Genomic DNA, 25,897 nt, shown 5'->3' with positions numbered 1-25,897 from the left:
AAAAAGGTGCCAGAACTCACACATGTCATACAACCCGCCTTGCCTACCCTACAAGGTTCCATCCAAAAAAGGTGCCAGAACTCTGTTCCGAGCGTTCTATGAGAAAAAAAAGCCCTGGATATATATACATATATTTTTTTTTTTAAAAAAAGGGAGATTGCTGTGAAGGAGGTCTCTCTCACTTCGATTCCTTGAGAATCGGTTCTACAGGAAAGAACGGGTCCGACGGTCACCGTTGCCAGAAAACTAAAATAAAACAACATCGAAGCAGAGATGGCCCAAGGTGCTTTCAAAGGCCCCTTGGCATCTTTCCAAACAAAGAGACACCCCTCTGTTCTCTACGGGGAGGCTGTGCAAAGCAGCTTAGACCTGTGGTGGTGAACCTATGGCACAGGTGCCACAGCTGGCACGCAGAGCCCTCTCTGTGGGCACGTGCACCGTCGCTCCAGTCCTAGGCCTTCAGCTGGCTCTTATAAAACCTTTTCGCTTTAGGCCTCCGCTGCCGTGTGCAAAAAAAAAAAAGGTTCAATCAATCAATTTCAACTTCTCACGGGGGGGAAAAAAGTTCTCGCCAAGTTGGTAAAACGAGAACCCAGTTTGATGGGGGGGGGGGGGGTAAAGAGGCTGACGCTATAAACTGCTCAGAGAGGGCTGTCAATCACTGTGAAGCGGTATATAAGGCTAAGTGTTATTGCTAACGATCTATGTCTCATCTCTCTATGTCATTCTGTCTCTCGCTGTTTCTGTCTCTCTCTCCATCCACCCATCTTTATTTCCTATCATCTATCTTCATCCATCTATGTCTTTATCTATCATCGCTATCTTTTCTTCTATTTCTATCATCATCCATCTTCATCCATCTATCTATCCACCATTTCTATGTTTATCTCTTCTTTCTTTCTCTTTCTATCTACATCTGTCTTTATCATCTCTATCTTTATCTCTTCTATTTCTATGTCTATCTTCATCCATATCTTTATCATCTATCTATCCATCCATCCATCCATCCATCCATCCACCTACCTATCAGAATGCAGTACTGCAGGCAAATTCTGCCCACTGCCAGCAATTTGATCCTGACCGGCTCGCTCAGCCTTCCATCCTCCCGAAGTCGGTAAAACGAGGACCCAGATTGTTGGGTGGGGGCAACAGGCTGACTCTGTAAACCGCTTAGAGAGGGCTGTCAAGCACTGTGAAGCGGTATATAAGTCTAAGTGCTATTGCTATGGCTATTGCTATTTCTTCCATCCTTCCGAGGTCGGTCAATTGAGGACCCCGACTGTTGCGGGGGGCAAGAGGCTGACTTTGTAAACCGCTGAGAGAGGGCTGTCAAGCACTGCGAGGCGGCATATAAGTCTAAGTGCTCTTGCTATCGCTACATACCTTTGCTAGGACCTCTGGGGATACCTCTTCATCCGGAGACCACAATTTCCCATTTTTTTCACCTGTAGACTGCAAGATTTTAAAGAATTAACCATCTACCAAAGCGAGTAATTTCAGTGTCGGCGTTCACCCTCTATTCTTTCCCCCCCCCTTCCCACACCCTGTGGATTCACCTGTCGCAAAATTATGCTCAACGTACCCTATCGTTCATAAGGAGGTCTTTCACGATAAAATTTGCAACCACGGATTTCATTGGGGATGCAAATTGGTCGGGGGCCAGCATGGAAATGTGACCCAAGGAAACTAGAGGTGTTATGAGCTGCTCCGGAACGTCGGCATTCAAACTCCGACTCAGAGGCTGAAGGGAGGGAAAAGCAAAGGGTTAACGACTGCATGCTCAGTCGGCCTTTTAAGAAATAAATGATTGTACTGTCCTGATTTAAGTCTATTTAAATACATAAACCTCGAGAAATGCAATGCAACGCAGGCTGGGTTTCGTAATATATTATTCTAAGAATAGGTTAGAATGGCTTCCAAAAACCAAACATTTTTGCCTGTTAATTGTCCAGCTACCAGAAAAAGTCGAATATAGTTTTATTTATCTTGCTGCTTGGAGAGCCCGGGTGGCGCAGTGGTTAGAAGGCAGCACTGCAGGCTGACTCTGCCCACTGCCAGGAAGTTTGATCCTGACCGGCTCAAGGTTGACTCAGCCTTCCGTCCTTCCGAGGTCGGTAAAATGAGGACCCAGACTGTTGGTGGGCAAGAGGCTGACTCTGTGAACCACTGAGAGAGGGCTGTGAAGTGGCATATAAGTCTATATGCTATTGCTTGGGAAGGAAGGAAGGAAGGAAGGAAGGAAGGAAGGAAGGAAGGAAGGAAGGAAGGAAGGAAGGAAGGAAGGAAGGAAGGAAGGAAGGAAGGAGGGAGGGAGGGAAGGAAGGAAAGAAGGAAGGAAGGAAGGAAGGAAGGAAGGAAGGAAGGAAGGAAGGAAGGAAGGAAGGAAGGAAGATGAGAAGGAAGGAAGCCTTGGTGGTGCAGTGGTTAGAATGCAGTGCTGCAGACTAACTCTGCCCACTGCCAGGAGTTTGATCCTGACCGGCTCAAGGTTGACTCAGCCTTCCATCCTTCCGAGGTCGGTAAAATGAGGACCCAAATTTTTGGTGGGCAACAGGCTGACTCTGTGAACTGCTAAGAGAGAGAGAGAGGGCTATCAAGCACGGCGAAGCGGCATAAAAGTCTTAAGTGCCGAGTGCTATTTTTATGGGAGTAAAATGTTCATCAGGTTACCCATTTCGCCCCCCCCTCCCCCCCAAATGAAATCAAGCCAACTTGATGATTTTCTTAGGAAATTCTAGGCTGCTACAATTGGTGGCAGCATTTTCAAAAGCAGTCGCGGCAAGTTTACCTCGAAGATTTGTGCAAGCTGAACTTCTTTGTTTGAAAATATGGCGTGTATGCAATGGACCGCTTGCTTGGCCTGGTGGGGTGTCCCTCTCTTTGCTTTCTGGTGCAAGATCGGAATGAGGGTTCTGTATAAAGACACATAAAGGTTTCATTCATTCGTTCGCCGAATTTCTATAGCTGCCCGTTTCAGTCAATGACTCTTGAGTGGCTCACAATTCTGAAAAAAATACTACAGTTAAAAAAAAAAACTAAACGTATTTTAAAACAATGGAAAGCAGTTATACTCATATTTACATGAAATAAAATAAATACTTTTGGGAATTTATTAACTTGCCGTAAACGGCAAAGTTAATACAAAAAAAAAAATGGGACATTCTTCTTTTTAGCAGAATTTTTCAATTGCTCTCTCATACGGGTGACAAAAATGTCAATGACAAACTAAAATAAAAGTGCTGGAACTTTATGGCTTCCCTTGATAAATTTGTGGGTTATTATTCAGGAATCTTTTTTGGAAGGGGAGGAGTATATACCTCTTCTACAAAATATGCAATAGGTCTCAAGTTTTAATTCATGAAAACTATTCCAATTCTTTCATCTGTTCCCAATGCACTGATATTTCCTCAGCTTCTTTATTAAAAGCGATCCCGAAACTTTATGAGGAAATTTGAGCCGGAGGTTGACACGCCATATATTTTCCAAGGCAAAACGTGCTAGAGCCTAAATTCCTTCAAATCATTTCATCCCGTGTGGTGTGTGCGCAAAAAATTGATAATTCAAACCTGTTTGCGGTTGAAATGGTGTTAGGCATATGGTGATAGCCTACAATGTTTATTTTTGACCGTGCATTTTTGTTTTTACACCACCTCAAAAGTAAAATACTTTTTGTCTTCTCACAACTCAGTGTACTCTTGTGGTTACTGGGTGACTCTTACTGCTCTCATTACTCTTCCTTGTCTGTGCAACTCCTTGGTAGCGCAAGGAGACCCCTGCACTACAATCCCTAACAAATGGGCATTAGAAAGAATAAACACGGTTACATTTCACATCAAAAAAAAAGGTAGTCCTCGAGTTATGAAAACTGAGCCCAAAATTTCCGCTGCTAAGTGAAACATTTGTTAATTGAGCTTTCCCCATTTCACGACTCTCCTTGCCCCAGTTCTGAAGTGAACCATTGCAGTTGTTAAGAACCCGGGTGTTAAGTAACGTAGCTTGTCAGAAGGTTGCAAAAGGGGATCACGTGACACCCCACCCCACCCCGGACACGCTGCAACTGTCATAAATACGAGTCAGTTGCCAAGCATCCGAATTTTGATCTCGTCACCATGGGGATGCTGCAAACAGTCACCAGTGTGAAAAACTATCATAAGCCACTTTCTCAGTGCCGTTTTAACTCTGAACGGTTACTAAACGAACAAGTCGAGGACCACCTGTAATCATTTGCATCAGTAAGAGATTGTACTTAGGTTTGGCTAATCTAAAGAAAAGAAGAAACGGGGGAGACATGATAGCGGTGTTCCAGTATCTCAGGGGCTGCCCCAAAGAAGAGGGAGTCAGGCTATTCTCCAAAGCGCCCGAAGGCAGGACAAGAAGCAAGGGATGGAAACCAATCAAGAAGAGCAACCTGGAATTAAGGAGAAACTTCCTGAAAGTGAGGACAATTAACCAGTGGAACTGCTTGCCTCCAGAAATCGTGGGCGCTTCATCACTAGAGATTTTTAAGAAGAAGCTAATCACTTGTCTGAAATGGTATAGGTTCTCCTGCTTGAGCAGGGGGCTGGACTAGAAGACCTCCAAGGTTCCTTCCAGCTCTATTCTATTGGAGGTGAGCAACAAAATTTCTTTTTAATGTATGCCGATTAGTGTACATTCAAAGTGACAATAGTTATTTTCTATTCTATTCTAATTCTATCCCATATATGCTATTCTATTCTATTCTACTCTACTCTATTCCATTCCATTCATTCCATTATTCTATTCTATCCCATATATTCTATTCTATTCTATTCTATTCTATTCTATTCTATTCTATTCTATTCTATTCTATTCTATTCTATTCTATTCTATTCTATTCTATTTTGTTCTATTCCAATTCTATCCCATATATTCTATTCTACTGTATTCCATTCCATTCTTCATTCCATTATTCCATTCCATTCAATTCTTCATTCCATTATTCTATTCTATTCTATATTCCAATATCTATTCTATTCTATTCTATTCTATTCTATTCTATTCTATTCTATTCTATTCTATTCCATTCCATTCCATTCCATTCCATTCCATATATATGGCACTCTAAGAAGAAATGGGAATGTTCCATTATGAACATGCTAAGGGAAAGCCAGTCACACACACTTTGTATATGTCCAAATGCACTCACGATCTTATTTGAGGCAGATCGGTCTCTATTTTGTGGCCAGTGTTCCTGAATATTTGAATGGCTGCCTCTGCCACCTTGTCGTCTTCCATTCTGAGGCACTGCAGGAGAGATTCGTATGTCTCTGCGGAGTGGAACGAGGTAGGATGTGTGAAAGACAAAACCTATGGATACATATCAAACCAAAAAACATTTTAATAAAGGCAAACCAGGTTATCTGAAAGAGTGGCAAGATATATACATCTAGATCAGGGGTGGGCAATTAGTTTTCCCCGTGAGGGCCATTTTGAGAAAATGAGACTATAGTGGAAGGCCAAACCAACAGAGCCGGGAATGTGTGTAAGCATACACCCCCACAAATAAAAGCAATCCACAAAGCTTCGGAGGTGGCCCAGAGGCTATAAGATGCCCAGGTCTGATCTAGACAAGCTATAATAGATTCGCCACCACAAATTTAGGATTAGGGTTACATCACCGTGAACTCGGAGAGCAAAATGGACATCACCAACAAATTCAGAGTGTTTGGGTATGGTTAGGAGGACACTGACTTTTCTAGGCTGCCCTATCTATCTTTCGTGATAAAATACATGGGAAAATCCCATTGGAGGAAAATTCCACTTAGGGTTAGGTCATCACGAACTCATATAAAAAAATGAACATTGTCAACAAACTCAGAGTGCTTGGGTATGGTTAGGAGGACGCTGACTTTTCTTGGCTGCCCTATGTTTCCTGGTAAAATACATGGGAAAATCCCATTGGAGGAAAATTCCACTTAGCGTTAGGTCACCATGATCTTATAGAGCAAAATGGACATGGCCAACAAACTTGGGAGTGCTTGGGTATGGTTAGGAGGGCACTGACTTTTCTAGGCTGCCCTATCTTTCCTGGTAAAATACATGGGAGAGTCCCATTGGAGGGATATCTCACTTAGGGCAGTGATGGCGAACCTTTTAGAGACCGAGTGCCCAAACTGCAACCCAAAACCCACTTATGTATCATCGGGTGCTGGGTGGGCGTGGCCCATTGGGTGGGCATGGCTGCGGTGGTAACGACAGACTGGGTGGGACTAAAAAGTTCAATCAATCAATTCCAACTTTGTGAGATCTTTTTTTTTGTGCTGCGAGGACTTGAAATTGATTGAACCTTTTTTTTTTTTTTTGCACACGGCGGCGGAGGCCTAAAGCGAAAAGGTTTTATAAAACCCAGCTGCAAGGCTAGGACTGGGGTGACGGCACGCGTGCCCACAGAGAGGGCTTTGCGTGCCACCTGTGGCACGCCTGCCATAGGCTCGCCACCACAGGTCTAAACAGTTGCGTCATTTGCTGAAATGCTTTTGATTTCTAGTGCAAACCAAGTCTTTCTGGTAAAAGAGTTTTAAAATACTGGGGTGGGTGGGGGGGAACACACTGATTTTTGGCCGAAAACATTCTGGAATGGTTTCTGCTCTGGTCCCTAACATATGTCCTTAACTGCTAAGCTTGTAAGCCGCCCTGAGTCTTCGGAGAAGGGCGGGATATAAATGTAATAAAAATAAATAAAAATAAAAATATGTGATAACTAGCTGAGCGATGGAATGTGGAGTACCTTGAGAAGTTCAAGCCCCGAACGAATCGCGGTGTCAGGACTTACACCTTCCTCCTCATCGTCGGCTGTCCCTTCTATTGATTTATTCATCAGCTTTACTAATGCACTAAAACAAAAAGACATTTCAAAACACGTAGGTGCTCAGTCGCATGAAGAAACGCTGCTGCTAGGTTTCATACAGTCAATCTATTCCTTTTTTTTTTAAACAACTACTCCATTTATATAGCAAACTCCCAACATCCTCGTTCTTGTCCAATGGGGTTACTTTTCTCAATTCTCTAGATCGGGGACAGTACTCTTCAGGACCGTGATGGAGTCTGACCCTTATGGCTGCAAGTCGTGATGGCCGTAAGTAGGGGTACCCGCACGACACTGAAAACAGCTGAGCCAAGCGCCGGAAGTGCAGTCACGTGACCCACCCGCCCCCACCCCCAAGGGAGATGGTCGTAAGTTCGAGCAGTCGCTAAATGTCCATTCGTAACTTGAGAGAGCTACCTGTATTCAACGCAGCCTAAGGCTTGTTGTTGTTGTGGTTTTAAAAAAATGCCGTGTTGTGAAAATTGCCACATATATTGTACTTACCTGATAGCTTCTGAGTCAATGTGCACAGGAGCAATTCTTTCTAAAAGAAATTTCACCATCTCTAAGAAAGGATTGGTCGGTTGCTTAGGATTTGCAAGCTTCCGGGCTATTTCCCTCTGCAAACAGTAAGTTTATAAGTCATTCGATAATTAAAACGAAGGTGCTCACACAATATGCTGAACGGAAACAGGTTTTTTTTAAATTAAAAAAAAAATCCTACTACTCTCGTAGCTGCACGTAGAAAATAATTTGTATTTGTATTTGTATTTATTAAATTTGTATACCGCCCTTCTCCCGAGGGACTCAGGGCGGTGAACAGGGCACATATAAATACAGGATACAAAAATTAAAAAAGAATTAAATAATCGCCCAGATAAAACAGTAACAATATAATTAATTAATTAAATATTAATAATTATAATAATTAAATATTAATTATTAAATATAATAATTAAATATTAATAACAGGAGAGTGAAAGGAGATTCCGATTTAATCCACCGGCTGCTTGAAGCCAAATGGAATATAAGGTAACAAATAAAGCACAGGCAGTCTTCACCTCTCCAGGGTTTGTTTAGCGACCGTTCAAAGTTACAACGGCACGGACACAAGGGGACCTAACGCCTTTTTTTTCACAGGTACGAAACTTGCAGCATTCCCGTGGTCGCGTGATCCAAAATTCAGATGCTTGGCACTTGACTCACGCTTAGGATGTTTGCAGTGGGGTCGCCTCTTGTGACCCTCTGAGAGTGTCATGGGTAAGCCAGATTCACTTAACAGCCACGTCACACAAACTTGAACAACCGCAGTGATTCGCTTCACAAATGTGATCGGGAAAGTCGTGAAATGAGGCAAAGCTCCCTTGAGCAAATTTCTCACTTAGCGACACAAATTTTGGGCTCAACTGGGGCCCCAAGAGACTATCTATAGTCTCTCATGATTCAAAGTGGCTTCCTTGAGGACTTCGTTGATATTCCCAACTTAGATTTTTTTTTTTTAGTTCGGCAAGGATCAACAAGGTGCTTCATCAACCGTGACTTATTTCCACGGCAAAAACCTAAGTCGTTACAAACTTTTTTCTTTTCCTTTTTCTGTAAAGATTTTGTTAATTTTTATACGGTTGGGAATAAGGTGGGGTTGGGATTTGCGTTAGGGTTGGGGTAAGGTTAACATTTTCAATATTTAGCAAACAGCATGTCTGGGTACATATATTTAACTAGCAATAATAGATATAGTTAATTATCACAAACAATATGTTAATTAATGCTAGCATATATTCAAAATTACATATCACGTTCCTTTCTCTCCGACTCGTTTTTCTAGCCACTGATAGAAATTATCCCATGTTCTATAGTACACTGAGTCTTCTTTCTCTTTAATCTTTAAAGTCAATCTGTCCATTTCTGCACACTCTAAAATTTTCTTAATTAACACTTCTTCAGTTGGTAAGTTTTCATTTTCCCAATGTTGGGCAAAGACAATTCCTGCTGCTGTTAATATATGCAGCATTAGGTTATCTACAATCTTTCTCATAAAGGTAAAAGGTAAAGGTTCCACCGCACATGCGTCCTAGTCGTTTCCAACTCTGTTTCAAAGCCGAAGAGCCAGCGCTTGTCCGAGGACGTGTCCGTGGTCATGTGGCCGGCATGACTAGACGCCAAAGGCGCACGGAACGCTGTTACCTTCCCACCGTCGTGGTCCCTATTTTTCTACTTGCATTTTTACGTGCTTTCGAACTGCTAGGTTGGCAGAAGCTGGGACGAGTAACAGGCGCTCACTCTGTTATGCGGCACTCGGGATTCGACCCGCCAAACTGCCGATCTTCTGATCGACAAGCTCAGCGTCCTAACCCACTGAGCCACCGCGTCCCTATTGCTCCTAACAATAAATAATTCTGGTTTAAAGTCTTATTTGTTTTTTTAGTCATTTTCTCCAACCACAAATGTATTTTAACCCAAACTCTTTTTGCTTTGGGGCACATCCACCAAATTTTTCAGGAGTCTTCTAAACTGGAAGACGGCATCGGCGTCTCCGAGAAAGAAAAAAAAAAGCCTTACCACACAGATGTCTGCCTGTTTACAGGAACACGTAGGGCTGATCAGCACCTCCAATTGAGAACGCAGTTTCTCGTCGTCCCCCAGGACCTGATTGAACTTTTTCACAAAATCTTGGGCTTTCCCAGGATCTGGGAGATTTTCTGCAGAATTACGACGGAAAGGTGTCAATTCAAGTTTGCGACTTCAAAGCTACGCTTAAAAATTAAAGCTCTGATAAATCGACAGGATCTTACTTGCTATGGTCATCAGCTTTCCAAACATCGCAGCGCTGTTTGCTTCTGACTGAAAGGAGAGGTTGAGAGGAGAATTCACACAGATGATTTGACATTTGTTAATAATAACCCTTTTGACTTTATTCACACATTCACCCTTCGCTGTATTTTCAGCCCAACCGGCTTTGAAGATTTGGCAGGAAGTAACTAACACTGTTATCGGAGTAGCTTACAAAAGCCGGATTGCCATGTTTTAAAAGATTGCTCTTTCTTCCCGTACCCCATCCAAATTTGGTACATATACAGGCAGTTCTCTACTTACAACAGTTCATTTAGTGACTGTTTGAAGTTACAACGGCACTGGGGAAAAATTGGTTTATGACCGTTTTTCACACTTACGACCAGCCACCCACCCACCCCGGACACCTGATCAAAATTCAGACGCCTGGAAACTGACTCATATTTATGACGGTTGCAGTGTCCCCGGGGTCAGGCGATCCCCTTTTGCCACCTTCTGACAAGCAATGCCAGATTCACTTAACAGCCACATTACTAACCGAACAACTGCAGTGATTCCCTTAACGACTGTGGCAAGAAATGGGGTACAATTCACTTCACAAATTTGTCACTTAGCCACAAAAACTTTGGGCTCAAGAGTGGTCCTAAGTTAAGGACTACCTGTGTTATGTAAAGTTGGTAGTAGTTTGCCCTTGTGACAAAGGGCGTCATCAAGACGACACCGTATCGTTCTTTGTGCGGTAGATTTTACCATATTTCGGTCTCATTATTCAGCTCTTAACAGCCAATTATTTTGAGAAATGGTAGAGTTTAAAGAACAAATCCAGAGTGATTTAACAGGCCAATTCTAAGAGACAGGGAATATTACCATTCTAAGAGACAGCAATATTAAAAAGCAAAACATGCCAAGCAGAACAAGGATGTTATTTTGAAACCTACGGTGGGTGTTTTATGCAAATCTAGCAGTTCCCGCACATGGCTCCTAAGCATGTTCTGGCACTTCCACATTTCATTCAGTGCCCTGGGCGTAAAGACATAAAAAAAAATATGTTAAAACGTGAAAGAAAGAAAAAAGGTGACTGTATACATAACATATGGAGCTCTGTGTCATTCTCTACCCCGCAGCTTCTTTTGATGAGACAGCTCTTCTATCCTCAGCAATATCATGTTTTTTTCCCCAAAGTTGATGCACATATTTAAGTGCCAGATTCCTACCATTTCTTACTTCATTTTCATTCGGGGCACTCCCAAGGTGCACGAACACCAAAAATATCTCACTATTCCTATATTGCCAAATACATTTCCTTTAGTTCTGAAGCACAGCCTTGATCTGAATTCTATCGACTATCCAATTTAGCTAGTGGCTTCAACAATCTGGCCATCACACCAGAGAAGAAACTCTCTTTCAGCTACAAGACCTTTCATTTGAAATGTCTGGGCACGGACTATTTCACATCGCTGGTGAGACCGATTTTAAAATGGAGCCGTCGTTCCGGTCAAAAGTCATACTCACTTAACAGCATTTGGGTCTAAGCTAGCATATAAATAATACAAGCACTTCATCCTCTCTTCTGTTTCCAAATTATGAGGAACGAGATACTGAGCGAAGATTTTCTCCACCAGCAATCTGCCAAGGGAAAGAAATTTAGGCGTTGTTGAAATTGCTTTTAGTTTAACATGTTAACTTTTTAAAAAGAGAAACTGTCCTAAACATGGGCATACGGCAGAGCAAGGTCTGCAAGGCCAAGAGGCCAAGAGGAGGCAATCCACGCCCGTAATACATATGAGAAGGCGGAATATTTGAATATGTTTTTTTACAAGAGGCAACTGGATTTTCTTGGTTTGTTTTTTTTTTTGAAGACATTTCGCTTCTCATCCCAGAAGCTTCTTCAGCTCTGACTGGATGGTGGGGAATGGAAGGATTTATACTCCTCGCAGACCGCTGGTCATTTGCCTCCTTTTAGAGAGTCGTTGAGGCCACTTGGGAGGTTTACCAAGCAGTCCAAATGGGTGTGGAGCCTTCTTGGAACTGCTGAAAGGACGGTGTTGTAGGACTGCTGAGCCATTGCTGACAACACCGCCCTTTCAGCAGCTCCAAGAAGGCTCCACACCCTTTTATTATTATTTTTTTATTTTAATCCCATTTATATCCCGCCCTTCTCCAAAGACTCAGGGCGGCTTACAATTTAAGCACAAACCAATGTGCTTAGCAATAGCCTTCATTCTATGTATATATCTCATTAGGGCTTCCCCCCCCCCAAGCGGCATTATTACAAAGTCAGCTTATTGCTCCCAACAATCTGGGTCCTCATTTTACCTACCTCGGAAGGATGGAAGGCTGAGTCAACCTTGAGCCTGGTGGGATGCGAACCTGCACTAATTGCAGGCAGCTGGTGTTACTTAAGGAGGCATTAGCCCACTGCTCCACCAAGGCTGTTTTGCACCACTCAGGTGACCCTGAGGACACAGACAAACCTCCAAGGGGCCTCAACGACACTCTGAAAAAAGGCAAAGGACCAGCTCTCTGCAAGGAGTATAAATCCTCCCATACCCCACCATCCAGTTCAAAGCTGAAGAAGCTTCTGGGATGGGAAGCGAAACGTCTTCAAAGGAAAAATCAAGAAAGACCTGTTGAAAAAAAGCACTTTTTGGGACCACCGTGACTGGATGACTGAGAATTCCCATAGATATTTGAACATGCATTTGCCAGACATAAGCGGCCAGCCAGGTAGCTGGTCTCTACTAAAAGGATGGGTGGAAGGGCCAGATCGCTTTTTTTGGGGGGGGGGTGATTTTATTTTGGGGGAAAGAGCAGATCCGCCGACTTACTTATCGTCGATGCTATTCTGATAATATATGTGCAAAAGTTTGTCTTTTATCCAGCTGACTTTCTCTGCTGCATCTTTTCCAGCTTCAGCGTGAAGGCAGTATTTCTTGTAGAGCTGCGCAAGTCCCATCATGGCTTCTTTTCTTACCCGCCACTTAAAAAAAAAAAAATAGAAAGGAAAAAAAAAGAAACACACGCCCAGGTGGGTGATTTAATTTAAAAATTAATGAGCAGAACATGTTATAAAAGTTGTGGCTTGGGTTACCACGGAGAAGTCAACCCCATTTCTGTTAAAAGGCATTATTAAAAACTACACTGGCAGTTCAGGTTGTCCCAAAGGTGCTTTTTTTCTCAAAGGGCAACTGGACTTTGGCTTGGTTTCTCCTTGAAGACCTTTCGCTTCTCAACCAAGAAGCTTCTTCCAGAACTGAACAAGCTTCTTGGATGAGTAGCGAAAAGTCTTCAAGGAAAAATACAAAAAAGAAAAAAAAACCAAGGAAGTCGAGTTGCCCCTTTTGAAAAAGCACCGTCGACAAGACCCGTTTCTAAGTATCGGTTCAAGAAATGGACAGCCATTTGTCTGAAACGGTCTAGGGCAGACATGTCAAACCCAAGGCCCGGGGGCCGGATCCGGCCCGCGAAGTGGTGTCATGCGGCCCGCGAAGCCATCCTGGCAACAGTGAGGGAACGGCCCCCACTGCCTTGGCCCTGGCCCAGAGACCCTCCTTCTGCCAGAGACCCTCAGATCTATCCCACTCCTGCCCAGGCCCCCATAGGCACCCTTGATGCGAACGATGTAGAGCTGGCCACGCCCACCCAGTTGGCCATACGCACTCTAGCCACGCCCACTAAGTAGGCCACGCCCACCCTGGCCATACCCACGCGGCCCCCTGAGGGCAACCGCAATGCTGATGCAGCCCTCAGTGAAATTGAGTTTGACACCCCTGGTCTAGGGTTTTCTGCCTGGGCAGGGGGTTGGACTAGATGACCTCCGAGGTCCCTTCTTCTTATGCCATATCCGTTATTGGACGTTGGCAATCCTGTTTTTAATCAGCAGCCGCGCGAAAAAGTGCTGCTGAGTTTTGTTCAAACCAGTCCCTTAGATTTTGAAAGTCCCTTCCAACGTTGTTATTATTATTCTATAAAACTTTGGGACACCCATCACTTGGATGGCTGAGAACCTCCGTGGACCGTTGAGATTGCAATTTTTACAGGATAACCTCGATGCGACGCCGAGCAGCTTTAGCTGCCCAAAATTTGGGGGAAACCACTTTTTCTTTTGAAAAGGGCACCGCAGCGATGGTAGGGATCGCACGTACAACAGAACAGAGAAATGTCGGTTTTGTCCTTGTCAATCTAAAACATCTCGTCAATTTTCACACTCGGGTAAAAGGGGACGCTGGCAATTGAACTCTCATTTCAATCTGCCTTTCGTTTATAACACAAAAGCATGCCATTTTTTCCCCCATCCACCCCCTCAGAACATCTGGGGGAGCCCCTGAAATGATAAGATGCAAGTCACTTTACCCGCTTGTCGAGTGTCCTCTCTCTGACAAAACCAAGGAGTTGGTCATTGACTAAAGAAAGATCTCGTCTGCCCGCAGTTATGATTGTGACAATGACATCGTGGCGAATGGCTTCTTCTGGATCATGGGATCTCACTTTTAAGTACTCTGTTTCAAAAAAAGAAAAGAAAAAAGAATAGGATGTTAACTTCTACAAAAATAAATAAATACTAGCGTGTTCAGGCACCTGAAACTAAAGAGCAACGCCTTTAGGGACATTAAAATTATGAGGTACGATGCAGAACATATCGTCGACAAGACCCGTTTCTAAGTATCAGTTCAAGAAATGGACAGCCATTTGTCTGAAACGGTCTAGGGGTTTCCTGCCTGGGCAGGGGGTTGGACTAGATGACCTCCGAGGTCTCTTCTTCTTATGCCATATCCGTTATAGGACGTTGGCGATCCTGTTGGCGATCCTGTTTTTAATCAGCAGCCGCGCGAAAAAGTGCTGCTGAGTTTTGTTCAAACCAGTCCCTTAAGATTTTGAAAGTCCCTTCCAACGTTATTATTATTATATAAAACTTTTATTCATGAAACATGAAACTCAGTCGTCTGAACACTCAAATTGACTGGCACTAATGGTTGACACGGGTTGCTGCCAGCATCCTAGGTAACAATCCTAGGTATCATCCTAGGTGTACATCATCATCATCATCATCATCATCATCATCATTATTATTATTTACATATGAAGTTAAGTAGGCAAGCAACTAACAAAGAATGACAAGGGGAGGTCTGGTTTGTAGAAAGTCTGTCACACCGAGCTCATAATTTGTTTGTATTTCACAAATGGATTGATAAAACACTGGGCGGTGGAAGATTTCAACAGCATAACATTTCCTATTCTTTCTATGAAGAAATATACCTCCAGCATGCCTTTTAAGCTTCATAATCAACAATATTTTGATTATTATGAAACCACTGCTGCATCTCCCCGTTAGTGATTTGAATCTATTATCCTCCTGCTTTATTTCCCCTCCAGTTCTTCTGAATTAAAATATCTTACCAGTCAGATCCTTCGCTAAATCTGGATGGTTCATTAAACAATGACTTGCAAATTTGACACTTTCCAATCTCACAGGGACATGAATATCATTGAATCTAGAAGAGAGGAATATATGAATCCGAAATTATATTCAGCTCCAGCGATGAATGCAATAAAGCAAATGTGCTTTTATGAAAGTATACTTTCAGAAAGCAACAACATACTGCAAATATTATAATCCGGGGGTCTTCAAACATGGCCCTTTTATGACTTGTGGACTTCAGCTCCCAGAATTCCTCGGCCAGCGTCCCTGGCTGAGGAATTCTGGGAGTTGAAGTCCACTCCTCTTAAAGTCTATAGCAGGGGTCTTCAAACATGGCCCTTTTATGACTTGTGGACTTCAGCTCCCAGAATTCCTCAGCCAGCGTGCCTGGCTGAGGAATTCTGGGAGTTGAAGTCCGCAAGTCATAAAAGGGCCACGTTTGAAGACCCCTGATATAATCCAACGTATTGAATATCCAAGAAAAAAAATCTATTTGGCTAAACCAGGGAAATTACAGACAGCATTTCAATTTCAAAATACACTACATGAATGTCATTTACACACAATATTTACTTTAATTACAAATTTTATACAGGGCTTTTAACAACAAGTAAAGTTTTCTTTTTTTAAAAAAAAAAGTATTACAGAAAAAGAATGGCTAAAATCAACCCAACCAAATATATGTATAGGTACATTTCTCACCGGCCAAGAAAACACTGCCAAAGCGGACGATTTTGTGTTGCAAGGTCCGAATCTTTGGAACCAAATAACTTTGCTAAAAGCCTTACAACAGCTAAGCGTTCTTCTCCGTCATTGCTCTGTTGGTTATAAAAGAAAAATCGTTTTTTTTTTCCCCTCACTCGGCAGGTTAACAACTTATTAGCACTAGACCGAAAGGTATGGCTATAACGTTTAGGCAAGTCAGAACATTTGCTCTCATCCCACAAAATATCAAAATAACGTAAAGTTTAAAGTGATGCGCTCGGCTTGAAATCCTTTCCCATGTTCAGTAGAGGGAGTCCTTGACTTATGACCAAAATTGAGCCCAACTGCTAAGCTTGTAAGCCGCCCTGAGTCTTCGGAGAAGGGCGGGATATAAATGGAATTAAAATAAAAAAATAAATTAAATAAAAACCTCTGTTGCTATGGGAGACAGTTGTTAAGTAAGCTTTGCACCATTTTATGACCTATCCTGCCACAGCTGTTAAAGGGAATCACTTGCCGTTGTTAAGTTGGGAACCCGGTTGTGAAGTGAATCTGGTTTCCCCATGGGCTTTCTTGGTCAGAAGGTCGCAAAAGGGGATTTACATCAGAGGCCCCCAACCTTTTGGGCACCAGGGACCGGTTCCGTGGCCAGAGGTTTTTCCGTGGACCGGAGGGGGCGTGGTTTTGTGTGCTGCCTGCATCCCACGGATGGGGCTTCGCTTGTTTGTGCGGACCGGTTGCTGTGGCATGCCACGGCCTGGTACTGGTCCACGGACCGGGGGTTGGAGACTCCTCATTTACATGACCCCGGGACACTGCAACCGTCGTAGATGTGGGTCAATCGCCAAGCGTCCGATTTATGATCAGGTGATTGCGTATCTACTGCACAGGCATGCCAATTTTTGTCCAGCCAAAACACGTCTTTTTCCGTGACACGTTTTCAAATCCGTAGGTAGGGTAACAGACAAACTTCATTTACTTGCAAACTTCATTTAAGTGACAGTTTGAAGTTACGACAGCACTGGGGGAAAAGTGACTTCTGGCCGTTTTTCACACTTAGGGGACGTTGCAGCATCTCCGCCGTGGTCGCGTGGTCGAAATTTGTGCACTTGGCAACCAGCTCGTATTTGTGACCATTGCAGCGTCCCAAAGTCACGGGATTCCCCCTTTTGTGACCTTCGGACAAGCAAAGTTACAAGGAGGAAGCCGGATTCGCTTAATAACCAACCGCATTACTAATGGAGGGGTTCACTTAACAACGGTGGCAAGAAAAGGTCCTAAAATCAGGCTGAGCAACTGTTTCACTTAGCAATAGCAATTTTGGGCTCAAACGTGCTCGTAACTTGAGGCTTACCTGTATTGCAAATTTGGCCTCACTAGTGAAGTATAGGTGGGTTAATGCCACTTCCCGTGATCTCGACAGCAATAGCTCTTAAGACTTATATACCGCTTCACGGTGCTTTACAACCCTCTCTAAGTGGTTTGACAGAGTCAGCATCTTCCCCCACCCCAACAACAATCTGGGTCCTCATTTTGCCGACCTCGGAAGGAGGGAAGGCTGAGTCCACCTTGAGCCAGGTCAGGATCGAACTCTTGGCAGTGGGCAGAGTTAGCCCGCAATACCGCATTCTAACTACTGCGCCACCGCTACGCCTGATGCCATCCTTCTTGTGATACAGCCTAGGATGGTTTTACTTATTCTGTTCGGGGATTTTTAGGAAGTTGTCCAAGCTCTAGTGACTTCCACTAGCAAAGTAGAGAAACAGATTTGTCCTGAAAGCATCACAGATTCGTGCACGACTTATCCATAATCACGAGGTCTAAACTGCAGACGCGCACTGCGATGCAACCTCGGCACCTCTGTCCTTTGGTACTGCCGTCTCAGCGACGTGCAAAGGCGCATTCGGAAAACAGACTCGTTTTTTTTCCTTATGCAAACGCCACAGGCTTTCATGCAAAGGTAACAGAATTTGATGGAAGATTAGCTCTTCTTACCTTCAGCTTGAACTCCAGCTGTGGCATGACAGACAACAGTAGATTAGGATCGACGGCGAAAAGTTCTTGTATTAGATCAAATATATGCTCAGACAAGTCACTCACAGAAGACTTTCCTAGTACCAAAACCTGATTAAAAAACTAATGAGAGAGAAAAACGCTTCCTTTAATAAGTACGTATTTTCAAAGCGCCTACACATTTTAACTGATTGCTGCCATGACTCTATCACATTTTTGGAAAACTGGGTTCCGTATTAAGGCAATCCTCCAGCCTATGATACATCTTGGCCCCTAACCTGATGTTGCCTCTCCACTCTGCTGGTTCTCTGGTTAAGACCTAGCTCTGTCAGCCAGTATGGCGATCCAAGGATGGGACACAACTCTTGAGGGGGGGCTGGTGGCTCGAAGGCACACTCCTTGTATCTTTTTTTAACTTTTATTTTTGAAGGGAATTTTAGCTGCATTTTATTGCTTCCTGACTCGTAAACCAGCCAGAGTCACTTCGATAGCGAGATGAGGCAGTGTACCAATTTGATTGGGAAGTAAATAGAATTGCGGTGTCCATTTCTCTTCAACACACAGCATCCAAGATGAAATACCACCATTCTCAAGCAGGTACGGTTGGGGCGGATTACTGGATGCCGATATTCTCAAGAGAGCAAAAGCCATTCAGGATTCCCGTCTCTAGCGGTAAAGCCAATTAAAAAAACGAGAGACACTAAGTCATTGAAAAATGGAATGCTAATCTTTGAAATCGTAAAGCGAGGTTATCGCACGGGACACATTTTGTGCACCGAGCGCATTTCGCAAGGACACTATAAATTAAAAGGTTCACATTCCACTTCAGTGCAAATTGTGGGTTAACACTCTGGTTGTCAAGTCAATTAGGACCTGATAGCATGGAAATGAGGCTTCAGCAAGCAACTTTGAGAAAGGAAGAGCCACGATACTACCCAGATGTGAAAAGCAGCTGCAACTAGGATCTTACTGATCAGGGGTCTTCAAACGTGGCCCTTTTTATGACTTGTGGACTTCAACGCCCAGAATGTGCACGGCTGAGCAATTCCGGGAGGTGAAGTCCACAAGTCATAAAAGGGCCAGGTTTGAAGACCCCCTGATATTGATGGCTTGTATGATGATACAACATCATTAGTAATTTTACCTAACTGTATTTTACACACACAAACCCATTCACTTCCATCTCTGCATCACAAGCACATTAACAAGTTCACGGATAATCCTATTCAAATGAATTATCCCTACGTAGGTACTAAGCCTTAACAGCTAGCTTTTATTTGGAAACTCGTATTTTTTTTCTCCAAGTTAGGCACTTGGTAAGCATTTGCAGCAAGTAATACTCTCAAGACAATAACTCACATCGCTGTTAATTATTTCTACTTCCAGACGTAGGAAAGTCTAAAAAAAAAATCAATGTGCTGCAGCCACTAATTTCTTGGCTAACACAGCACAACTGCCTTGTCATGAGTTTAGCTGACCTCTGACTGAAATAGTGGGGAGGAATAGAGCTGTGCGATGGGATGTTGGGATTGTGATGGCTGAGTAACTGGCCTCAGGGTGCATGTACAGGATCCATATTCATTTTCGAATTGCATGAATCTGCTACAACGAATCCCAAGGATGTATTCAGAAAGAAGTCAAGATTTTAAAATGCAGCAATCGCTAGATAGGTCGAAACATGTCATACATACATTGGCAATGCATGGCTCAATGGTTTGAACTGTTCTTTTCAGCAGGACTTTTGCAAGATCAAAGGCCTGTTTATTAAGGTTCTGGAAGAAAACGGGGAAAAACACGTTTTTAAGAAAACTACGGCTGTTATCGAGCAATTTATGCTAGTCATTTCTGAACGCAAGGCACGAAGCAAACTCTAAAGTACGCTATCTATGCATGAATGCGACAGGCGGACATTTTTAATCTTGCCTTTTTTACCAGTGGAAAAAACAGGTAGAAAAAGTGAAGAATAAATAAATACAAATGTCTCCCCCACCCCACCCAGGTCAGGAAAGATGTGAACGAACTTTACATTCATGAATGTTACTATAAATCTGCCCTTTTACACATAGCAGAATATGATTCAGCAACATTCTGGCACTGTGTGTGTGTGTGGGGGGGGGGGGGGAGAATGTTTGTGTCGGTGTGGGTGTAAAATCTTTCTAAATCCATTATATAACCTTCTTTTTTTTGGGACAGGAACAATTCTAAGTTGGCAATATAATACCAAGAGTTCTCCAAAGCTTAACAAACTTTAAACAATGGCCTAAATCTCGCGAGTCTATCAAGCTCTGTAATCTTCCAAGATTTTTTTACATCACTGCACGATGCACCCAGTGACTTCACAAATTGCTAACCTCCGTTTTAAAATATATATTTTTTTTAAAAAAAAAACCCACCATAGCAGGATCGCAATTAACGTCCCTAATCATATACTGATAGCAAAATGTAAGTAAAATACACGCTGGCGGCCTCCTTGCTGCCTTTGTCAACACGTCCCTTGTAATTTTTCTGAACATCTTTGCATTTCAAAATAACATCGCACCCGTGACGTGTTGTGATAGAAGTAAGAGAAAGGAAAGATTGGCAGAAGGCCATCAAGTTTTCTATTATTTTGGCAACACATCTTGGAAAACCCAGGTGGGGAACTTGTGGACTTCAACTCCCAGAATTCCTGAGCCAGCCATGCTGGCTCAAGAATTCTGGGAGTTGAAGTCCACAGGTCATAAAAGGGCCATCGTTCCCCACCTCTGCTGTAAGAGGAGACTTAAGATTTCTATCCCAAGAGCGCCAAGAATATTTTTGTCTTTGCAAACCTTGTGTGCAGGAATGAGGTTGATAAGAATGGAGTCCAACAGCTCTTGAGTCACCCCATCGCCTTCCATGATGATAGAACTCATCAAATCTAGCATATGCATTTGGACCTTCTGGTTGTGGCTATTGCTAAATACAATATTAAAATTAGATTATTAGCACTCAGTTAAAACAAATTGTTACTGAATTATAGTCAATCATCTTTTCCACTTTTTTTTTTAAAAAAATGACCAGCTACTCTAAAGGCTGACGTGCAACGTTGCTAATAGGGTTTTGTAAAGTTGTAGTAAAACATAATTACGTTGATGAAGTACAGTGCATCTTTATTAACGTAAAAGAATTAACGTATTTGCACGCGCACCTTTCTGAAACTGCACAATAGGCGTGAGTACTCCAACTTACTTGATAACTGAAAAGAGGGTCCTAAAAAGCTGAATAAAAATTTCATTGCAATCTTCCAACTCAAAGCAGATGTTGTAAGATTTAACCCACGCTAAGTTCTACAAAAAAAAAGAACAAAGCATTAATATTATCATTTCAATTCAGCTACATGTATATGCCAAAAGGTCAGCATAACCTCAAAATACCGTATTTATCGGCGTATAACACGCACTTTTTCTTCCTGAAAATAGGGGGCAAATGATGTGTGCGTGTTATACGCCAATATAATGTTAATGACCCATAGTTATTTATTTGAAATTTAAGTTTTTTTCCTGAAATTTCCTTTTTAAAATGAGGTGCGTGTTATACGCCGGTGCGTGTTATACGCCGATAAATACGGTAACTTGCCAATGGTGAAAACACTGGTTTGTTGGGAAAAAAAAGCATCATAACATTTTTGTCTGCGTTGATACAGGGCTTTTTTTCTCATAGAACGCTCAGAATGGAGTTCCGGCACCTTTTTTGGATGGAACCTTGTAGGATAGGCAAGGCGGGTTGTATGACATGTGTGAGTTCCGGCACCTTTTTCTTTTACAAAAAAAGCACTGCTTTGATATATTAAAAATGAAAAAGAGCAAAGGGGAAAAAAGTATTTTGCCTTGATCGTTTTCAACCGGAACCGAACAAGCATTATTTATTTAAGCTACGTTCCTTAGCACAACTGAAGTTTTCTCGAGCACCGATACATAATTTGATTTAATTTGATGTAAACGCTTACCTCTAATAAGTAAAAGTATCTATTAAACTGAGGGATTTTAGTGTCCTCTAATCCTTTTAAATGTCTCGTAATACACAAATATATATATATATATATATATATATATATATATATATATATATATATATATATATATATATATATATATATATATATATATATATATATATATATATATATATATTTGGTGGAGCAGTGGGCTAATGCCTCCTTAAGTAACACCAGCTGCCTGCAATTAGTGCAGGTTCGAGTCCCACCAGGCTCAAGGTTGACTCAGCCTTCCATCCTTCCGAGGTAGGTAAAATGAGGACCCAGATTGTTGGGGGCAATAAGCTGACTTTGTAATAATGCCGCTTGGGGGGGGAAAGCCCTAATAAGCAGGTATATACATAGAATGAAGGCTACTGCTAAGCTTGTAAGCCGCCCTGAGTCTTCGGAGAAGGGCGGGATATAAATGGAATTAAAATAAATAAAATAAATAAATGCTTACCTCTAATAAGTAAAAGTATCTATTAAACTGAGGGCTTTTAGTGTCCTCTAATCCTTTTAACTGTCTCGTAATAAACAAAAATATATCCTGCAAAACAAGAAGAGAAGGTTGTTATTGGTTTTTTTTAGTGAATTACGCTATCTATAGAGTTCTATCTTGGTTTTTTTATTTTTTAGTGAATTACGCTATCTGTAGAGTTCTATCGTTTTGTTTTGTTTTGTTTTTTTGCAATTTAAGCGATTCCCCCCCCCCCCCAGCAACTAAGAAAATTCACAAGAGCTTTTGCTCAGGTGTAATGATTAACCACAGCGGCGCTTAAAAGTTTGTGAAGGCTTTGAGTCGCCATTTCTTCCCTCGGAGCCGGGGACCGTGGCGGAATGAAGAGGTAGCGACTTAGACTGGCTGTTTGAAATTCCTCTCTGGGGAAAGGAGAGGACTTCAGATCACCCACAAGCGCTCCACGCAAGTGCTCCTCACGAGGAGGCCATAGGGACAGGAGCCTCTGGTAGACCCAGGGCTTTTTTTTTTTGTCATAGAACGCTCAGAACGGAATTCCGGCACCTTTTTTGGATGGAACCTTGTAGGGTAGGCAAGGCGGGTTGTATGACATGTGTGAGTTCCGGCACCTTTTTCTGTTACAAAAAAAGCACTGGGTAGAGCGCTGAGGGAAAACGGTCTTCGCTCAACGTAGCTGGTGCCTTTCTAGCCACCTATGTCTCCACGTTTCCCTTTCTAATCAATCATCCCTCATTTCAAGAGAAGGCGATACGTTGCTAGGACCCTTTATAGTTGTTACGGAGGGGAAAAGTCATTTCTTTACGTATTTTTCTTTTTCTTTGCTACGTTCTTATTATCTTTGTCCTACTTTTTCTTTTTTGCATCTTCTATTTTTTTGTCAGTTCTTTTTTTTGGGGGGTGGGGCGGTCGTATTAGTTTTCATCTTTTTTACTCGTGATGCTTAATTAAAAAAAAAACCCACTACTGGAAAAGTGTTGGAATTGTTTTTGCGTAAATATGGCTCAGGCGTGATCAATCTTGACTTCAGATATGACCTGTTCTCTACACAAGTCCTAAAGAGCCTTGGTGGAGCAGTGGGCTAATGCCTCCTTAAGTAACACCAGCTGCCTGCAATCAGTGCAGGTTCGAGTGCCACCAGGCTCAAGGTTGACTCAGCCTTCCATCCTTCCGAGGTAGGTAAAATGAGGACCCAGATTGATGGGGGCAATTAAGCTGACTTTGTAATAATGCCGCTTGGGTGTGTGTGTGTGAAAGCCCTAATAAGCAGGCATATACATAGAACGAAGGCTACTGCTAAGCTTGTAAGCCGCCCTGAGTCTTCGGAGAAGGGCGGGATATAAATGGAATTAAAATAAAAAATAAAAATAAAGCTACATCAAGGGAAGCCAATGAAGCAAATGAGGTTGTAATCTACCAAGATCTCTTAAATGCTACCTCCTCCGTATATTGAAATATCTTTTAGGGAAGGGCATTTAAGCACCGCTATGTGGCTCAAGCGTACGCGATCAAAGGGACGCATGTTTGGAAGTCATACACTCTTCCCCCTTAGTTGGCACTGTCTTAAAATTCTGCATTTCTGACTCATTTGGTTTGCATGAGTAGCCATCAAACTGAGGCTAAAATTAAGCTACAGAATTCCCCCCACACACACACTCCCCGGGGTCAGACATACAAGCTTAATTTTTTCCCCAACAAAATGACAAAACAATGTAAACGTTTCTATTTCCTCTCCCTTTGGAAGAGGAAGCTGCAAGATTAAGCGTTGCCTCCGTTTGTTCAGATAACTATGAATCCTGGTTTATTATCACCGGCACGTTACGTTACTGCGTTATCTGTTTCTGACTTAGTGAGACAAGAATCGTTTCTCTGAAAATCCCCGGAGCCAAAAAGAAAGTGGAAACAATTTGTTCATTTACCTTGAGTTTGTCGTGTGAAGTATATGGTGCTTCAGGGGCATAAATTCGAAATATGTCAGCCAAACAACAAGCTACAAGGAGACGGACATCTTTATTGGGGTTCCTGAGGAAGAATTCGGACGCAAGGTGCAAAGCTAAAGGGAGATATTGTTGTTTTTCATCTTCTGAATCCTGGTCCATATCCATAAACGTTTTCACTACCATCTAGGAATCGACAAAACAACAGAAACATTTCAAATTTTCATTCAAATTGTCACATATATATGGATATATATATATATATATATATATGTGCAAATTATTCAAATTGCTAATAAAGAATTAGCCTCCCAAATTCTTTATTAGCAATTTGAATAATTTGCACAAATAATGAGCTGTCATAAGTTGACTAGTTCCTGTGGATACGCCCTGAGCCGGGCCAAAACAGGAATGAAAGAGTTAATTAGCAAGGTCCATTCAAAAAGCCTTGACAAATACTTAAACATATACATATACATATACATATACATATACATATACATATACATACATACATACATATATATATATATATATATATATATATATATATATATACATACACACACACACACACACACACACATATATATATATATATATACACATACACATATATATATATACACATATATATATACACATATATACACACACACACACACACACACACACACACACACACACACACACATACATACATACATATATATATATATATATATATATATATATATATATATATATATATATATATATAATGAGTTGAAAACAATGATTCGAAAACAATGATTCGGCAAAGACAATGTCTTTCAAGATTTTTTTTTTAATGGTTACATAATTATTTGACTCAACGTCTAACACGGGTGTTGCATCTTCAATACGTTTTCCGGATGCGGCAAACAATATGAAAATGGAAATGTATATAAGCTGGGGAAAATACTCTTTAACAGAATAAGACTGTCCCTAAAAAGCTGCTGTGGAAAACAAAGGCCCCAAAAAAGAAAGATGTGAATCCTGGGTGGTTATTTTTTTTTTTTGACCCAGCAACGTTCTCACGTTGCCCAGCCAGATTTTAATACAGGTACTCGCTCAATTTACGGCTAACATTGAGCCCAATATTTCTACCGCTAAGTGAAAGATTTGTTAAGTGCATTTTGCCCCATTTTACCACGTTTTCCTCCCACAGGTGTTCAGAAAATAGCTGCACGTGTTCAGTTAGTAAGTGAATCTGGCTTCCTCCATTGACTTTGCTTGCCAGAAGGTCGCAAAAGGGGATTGCGTGACCCTAGGACACCGTGGCCGTCATAAATATGAAGCAGTTGCCAAGCGGCTGAATATTCATCAGCTGACCGTGGGGACGCAGCAAGAGACGTAAGGGTGAAAAATGGTCCTGAGTTGCTTTTTTCCGGTGCCGTTGCAACTTTGAATGGTTACTATGACATGATAGCAGTCTCTTCCGGGATCTCAGGGGCTGCCCCAAAGAAGAGGGAGTCAAGCCATTCTCCAAAGCTCCTGAGGAAGAACCACCAACCACCCCTTTCCTTTCATTCGTTTTGGTTCCAACTGCCACTCAGTTGATGAAAATAGAATTCTTTATCGGCCAAAAAAGCCAACACAGCGCTAGGCTCCATTAACAAAATCAAAATCACATGAAGAGTTAATACCGCTTTATATTGCCTTGATGTGGCCGCACTTGGAATACGGCATCCAGTTTTGGTCCCCACGATGTAAA

At 42.2% G+C, this 25,897-nt stretch overlaps 1 protein-coding gene across 5 annotated transcripts in view; it reads right to left on the bottom strand.

Annotated features, from left to right (window-relative positions):
• PDS5A (PDS5 cohesin associated factor A) overlaps nt 1–25,897 on the bottom strand; it is a 71,659-nt gene that overhangs the window by 22,868 nt on the left and 22,894 nt on the right. For 4 of the 5 annotated variants that reach the window (XR_014493049.1, XR_014493050.1, XM_083367612.1 and 1 more), the window contains exons 3-22: nt 24,145–24,348; nt 22,211–22,297; nt 20,964–21,061; nt 20,564–20,690; nt 19,445–19,525; nt 17,736–17,876; nt 15,738–15,853; nt 15,014–15,108; nt 13,970–14,115; nt 12,445–12,596; nt 11,129–11,242; nt 10,555–10,636; nt 9,619–9,667; nt 9,386–9,525; nt 7,331–7,446; nt 6,749–6,854; nt 5,168–5,328; nt 2,789–2,912; nt 1,583–1,741; nt 1,384–1,452 (exon numbers count right to left, since the gene is read on the bottom strand). Coding sequence is in view for 3 of the 5 variants with exons in the window: in XM_083367612.1 (XP_083223738.1) it covers nt 1,384–1,452; nt 1,583–1,741; nt 2,789–2,912; nt 5,168–5,328; nt 6,749–6,854; nt 7,331–7,446; nt 9,386–9,525; nt 9,619–9,667; nt 10,555–10,636; nt 11,129–11,242; nt 12,445–12,596; nt 13,970–14,115; nt 15,014–15,108; nt 15,738–15,853; nt 17,736–17,876; nt 19,445–19,525; nt 20,564–20,690; nt 20,964–21,061; nt 22,211–22,297; nt 24,145–24,348 (2,367 nt within the window). In the remaining 2 variants the exon portion in view is untranslated. Of the gene's footprint in view, nt 1–1,383; nt 1,453–1,582; nt 1,742–2,788; nt 2,913–5,167; nt 5,329–6,524; nt 6,634–6,722; nt 6,855–7,330; nt 7,447–9,385; nt 9,526–9,618; nt 9,668–10,554; nt 10,637–11,128; nt 11,243–12,444; nt 12,597–13,969; nt 14,116–15,013; nt 15,109–15,737; nt 15,854–17,735; nt 17,877–19,444; nt 19,526–20,563; nt 20,691–20,963; nt 21,062–22,210; nt 22,298–24,144; nt 24,349–25,897 lie in introns of those variants that run through there. The other variant, XM_083367614.1, reaches the window with a different exon arrangement.

The sequence above is a fragment of the Vipera ursinii genome (genome assembly GCF_947247035.1).
Source record: "Vipera ursinii genome assembly, chromosome: 7".
In the NCBI taxonomy this organism is placed as follows: Eukaryota; Metazoa; Chordata; class Lepidosauria; order Squamata; family Viperidae; genus Vipera; species Vipera ursinii.
This window is presented reverse-complemented; position numbering and strand designations above follow the sequence as displayed.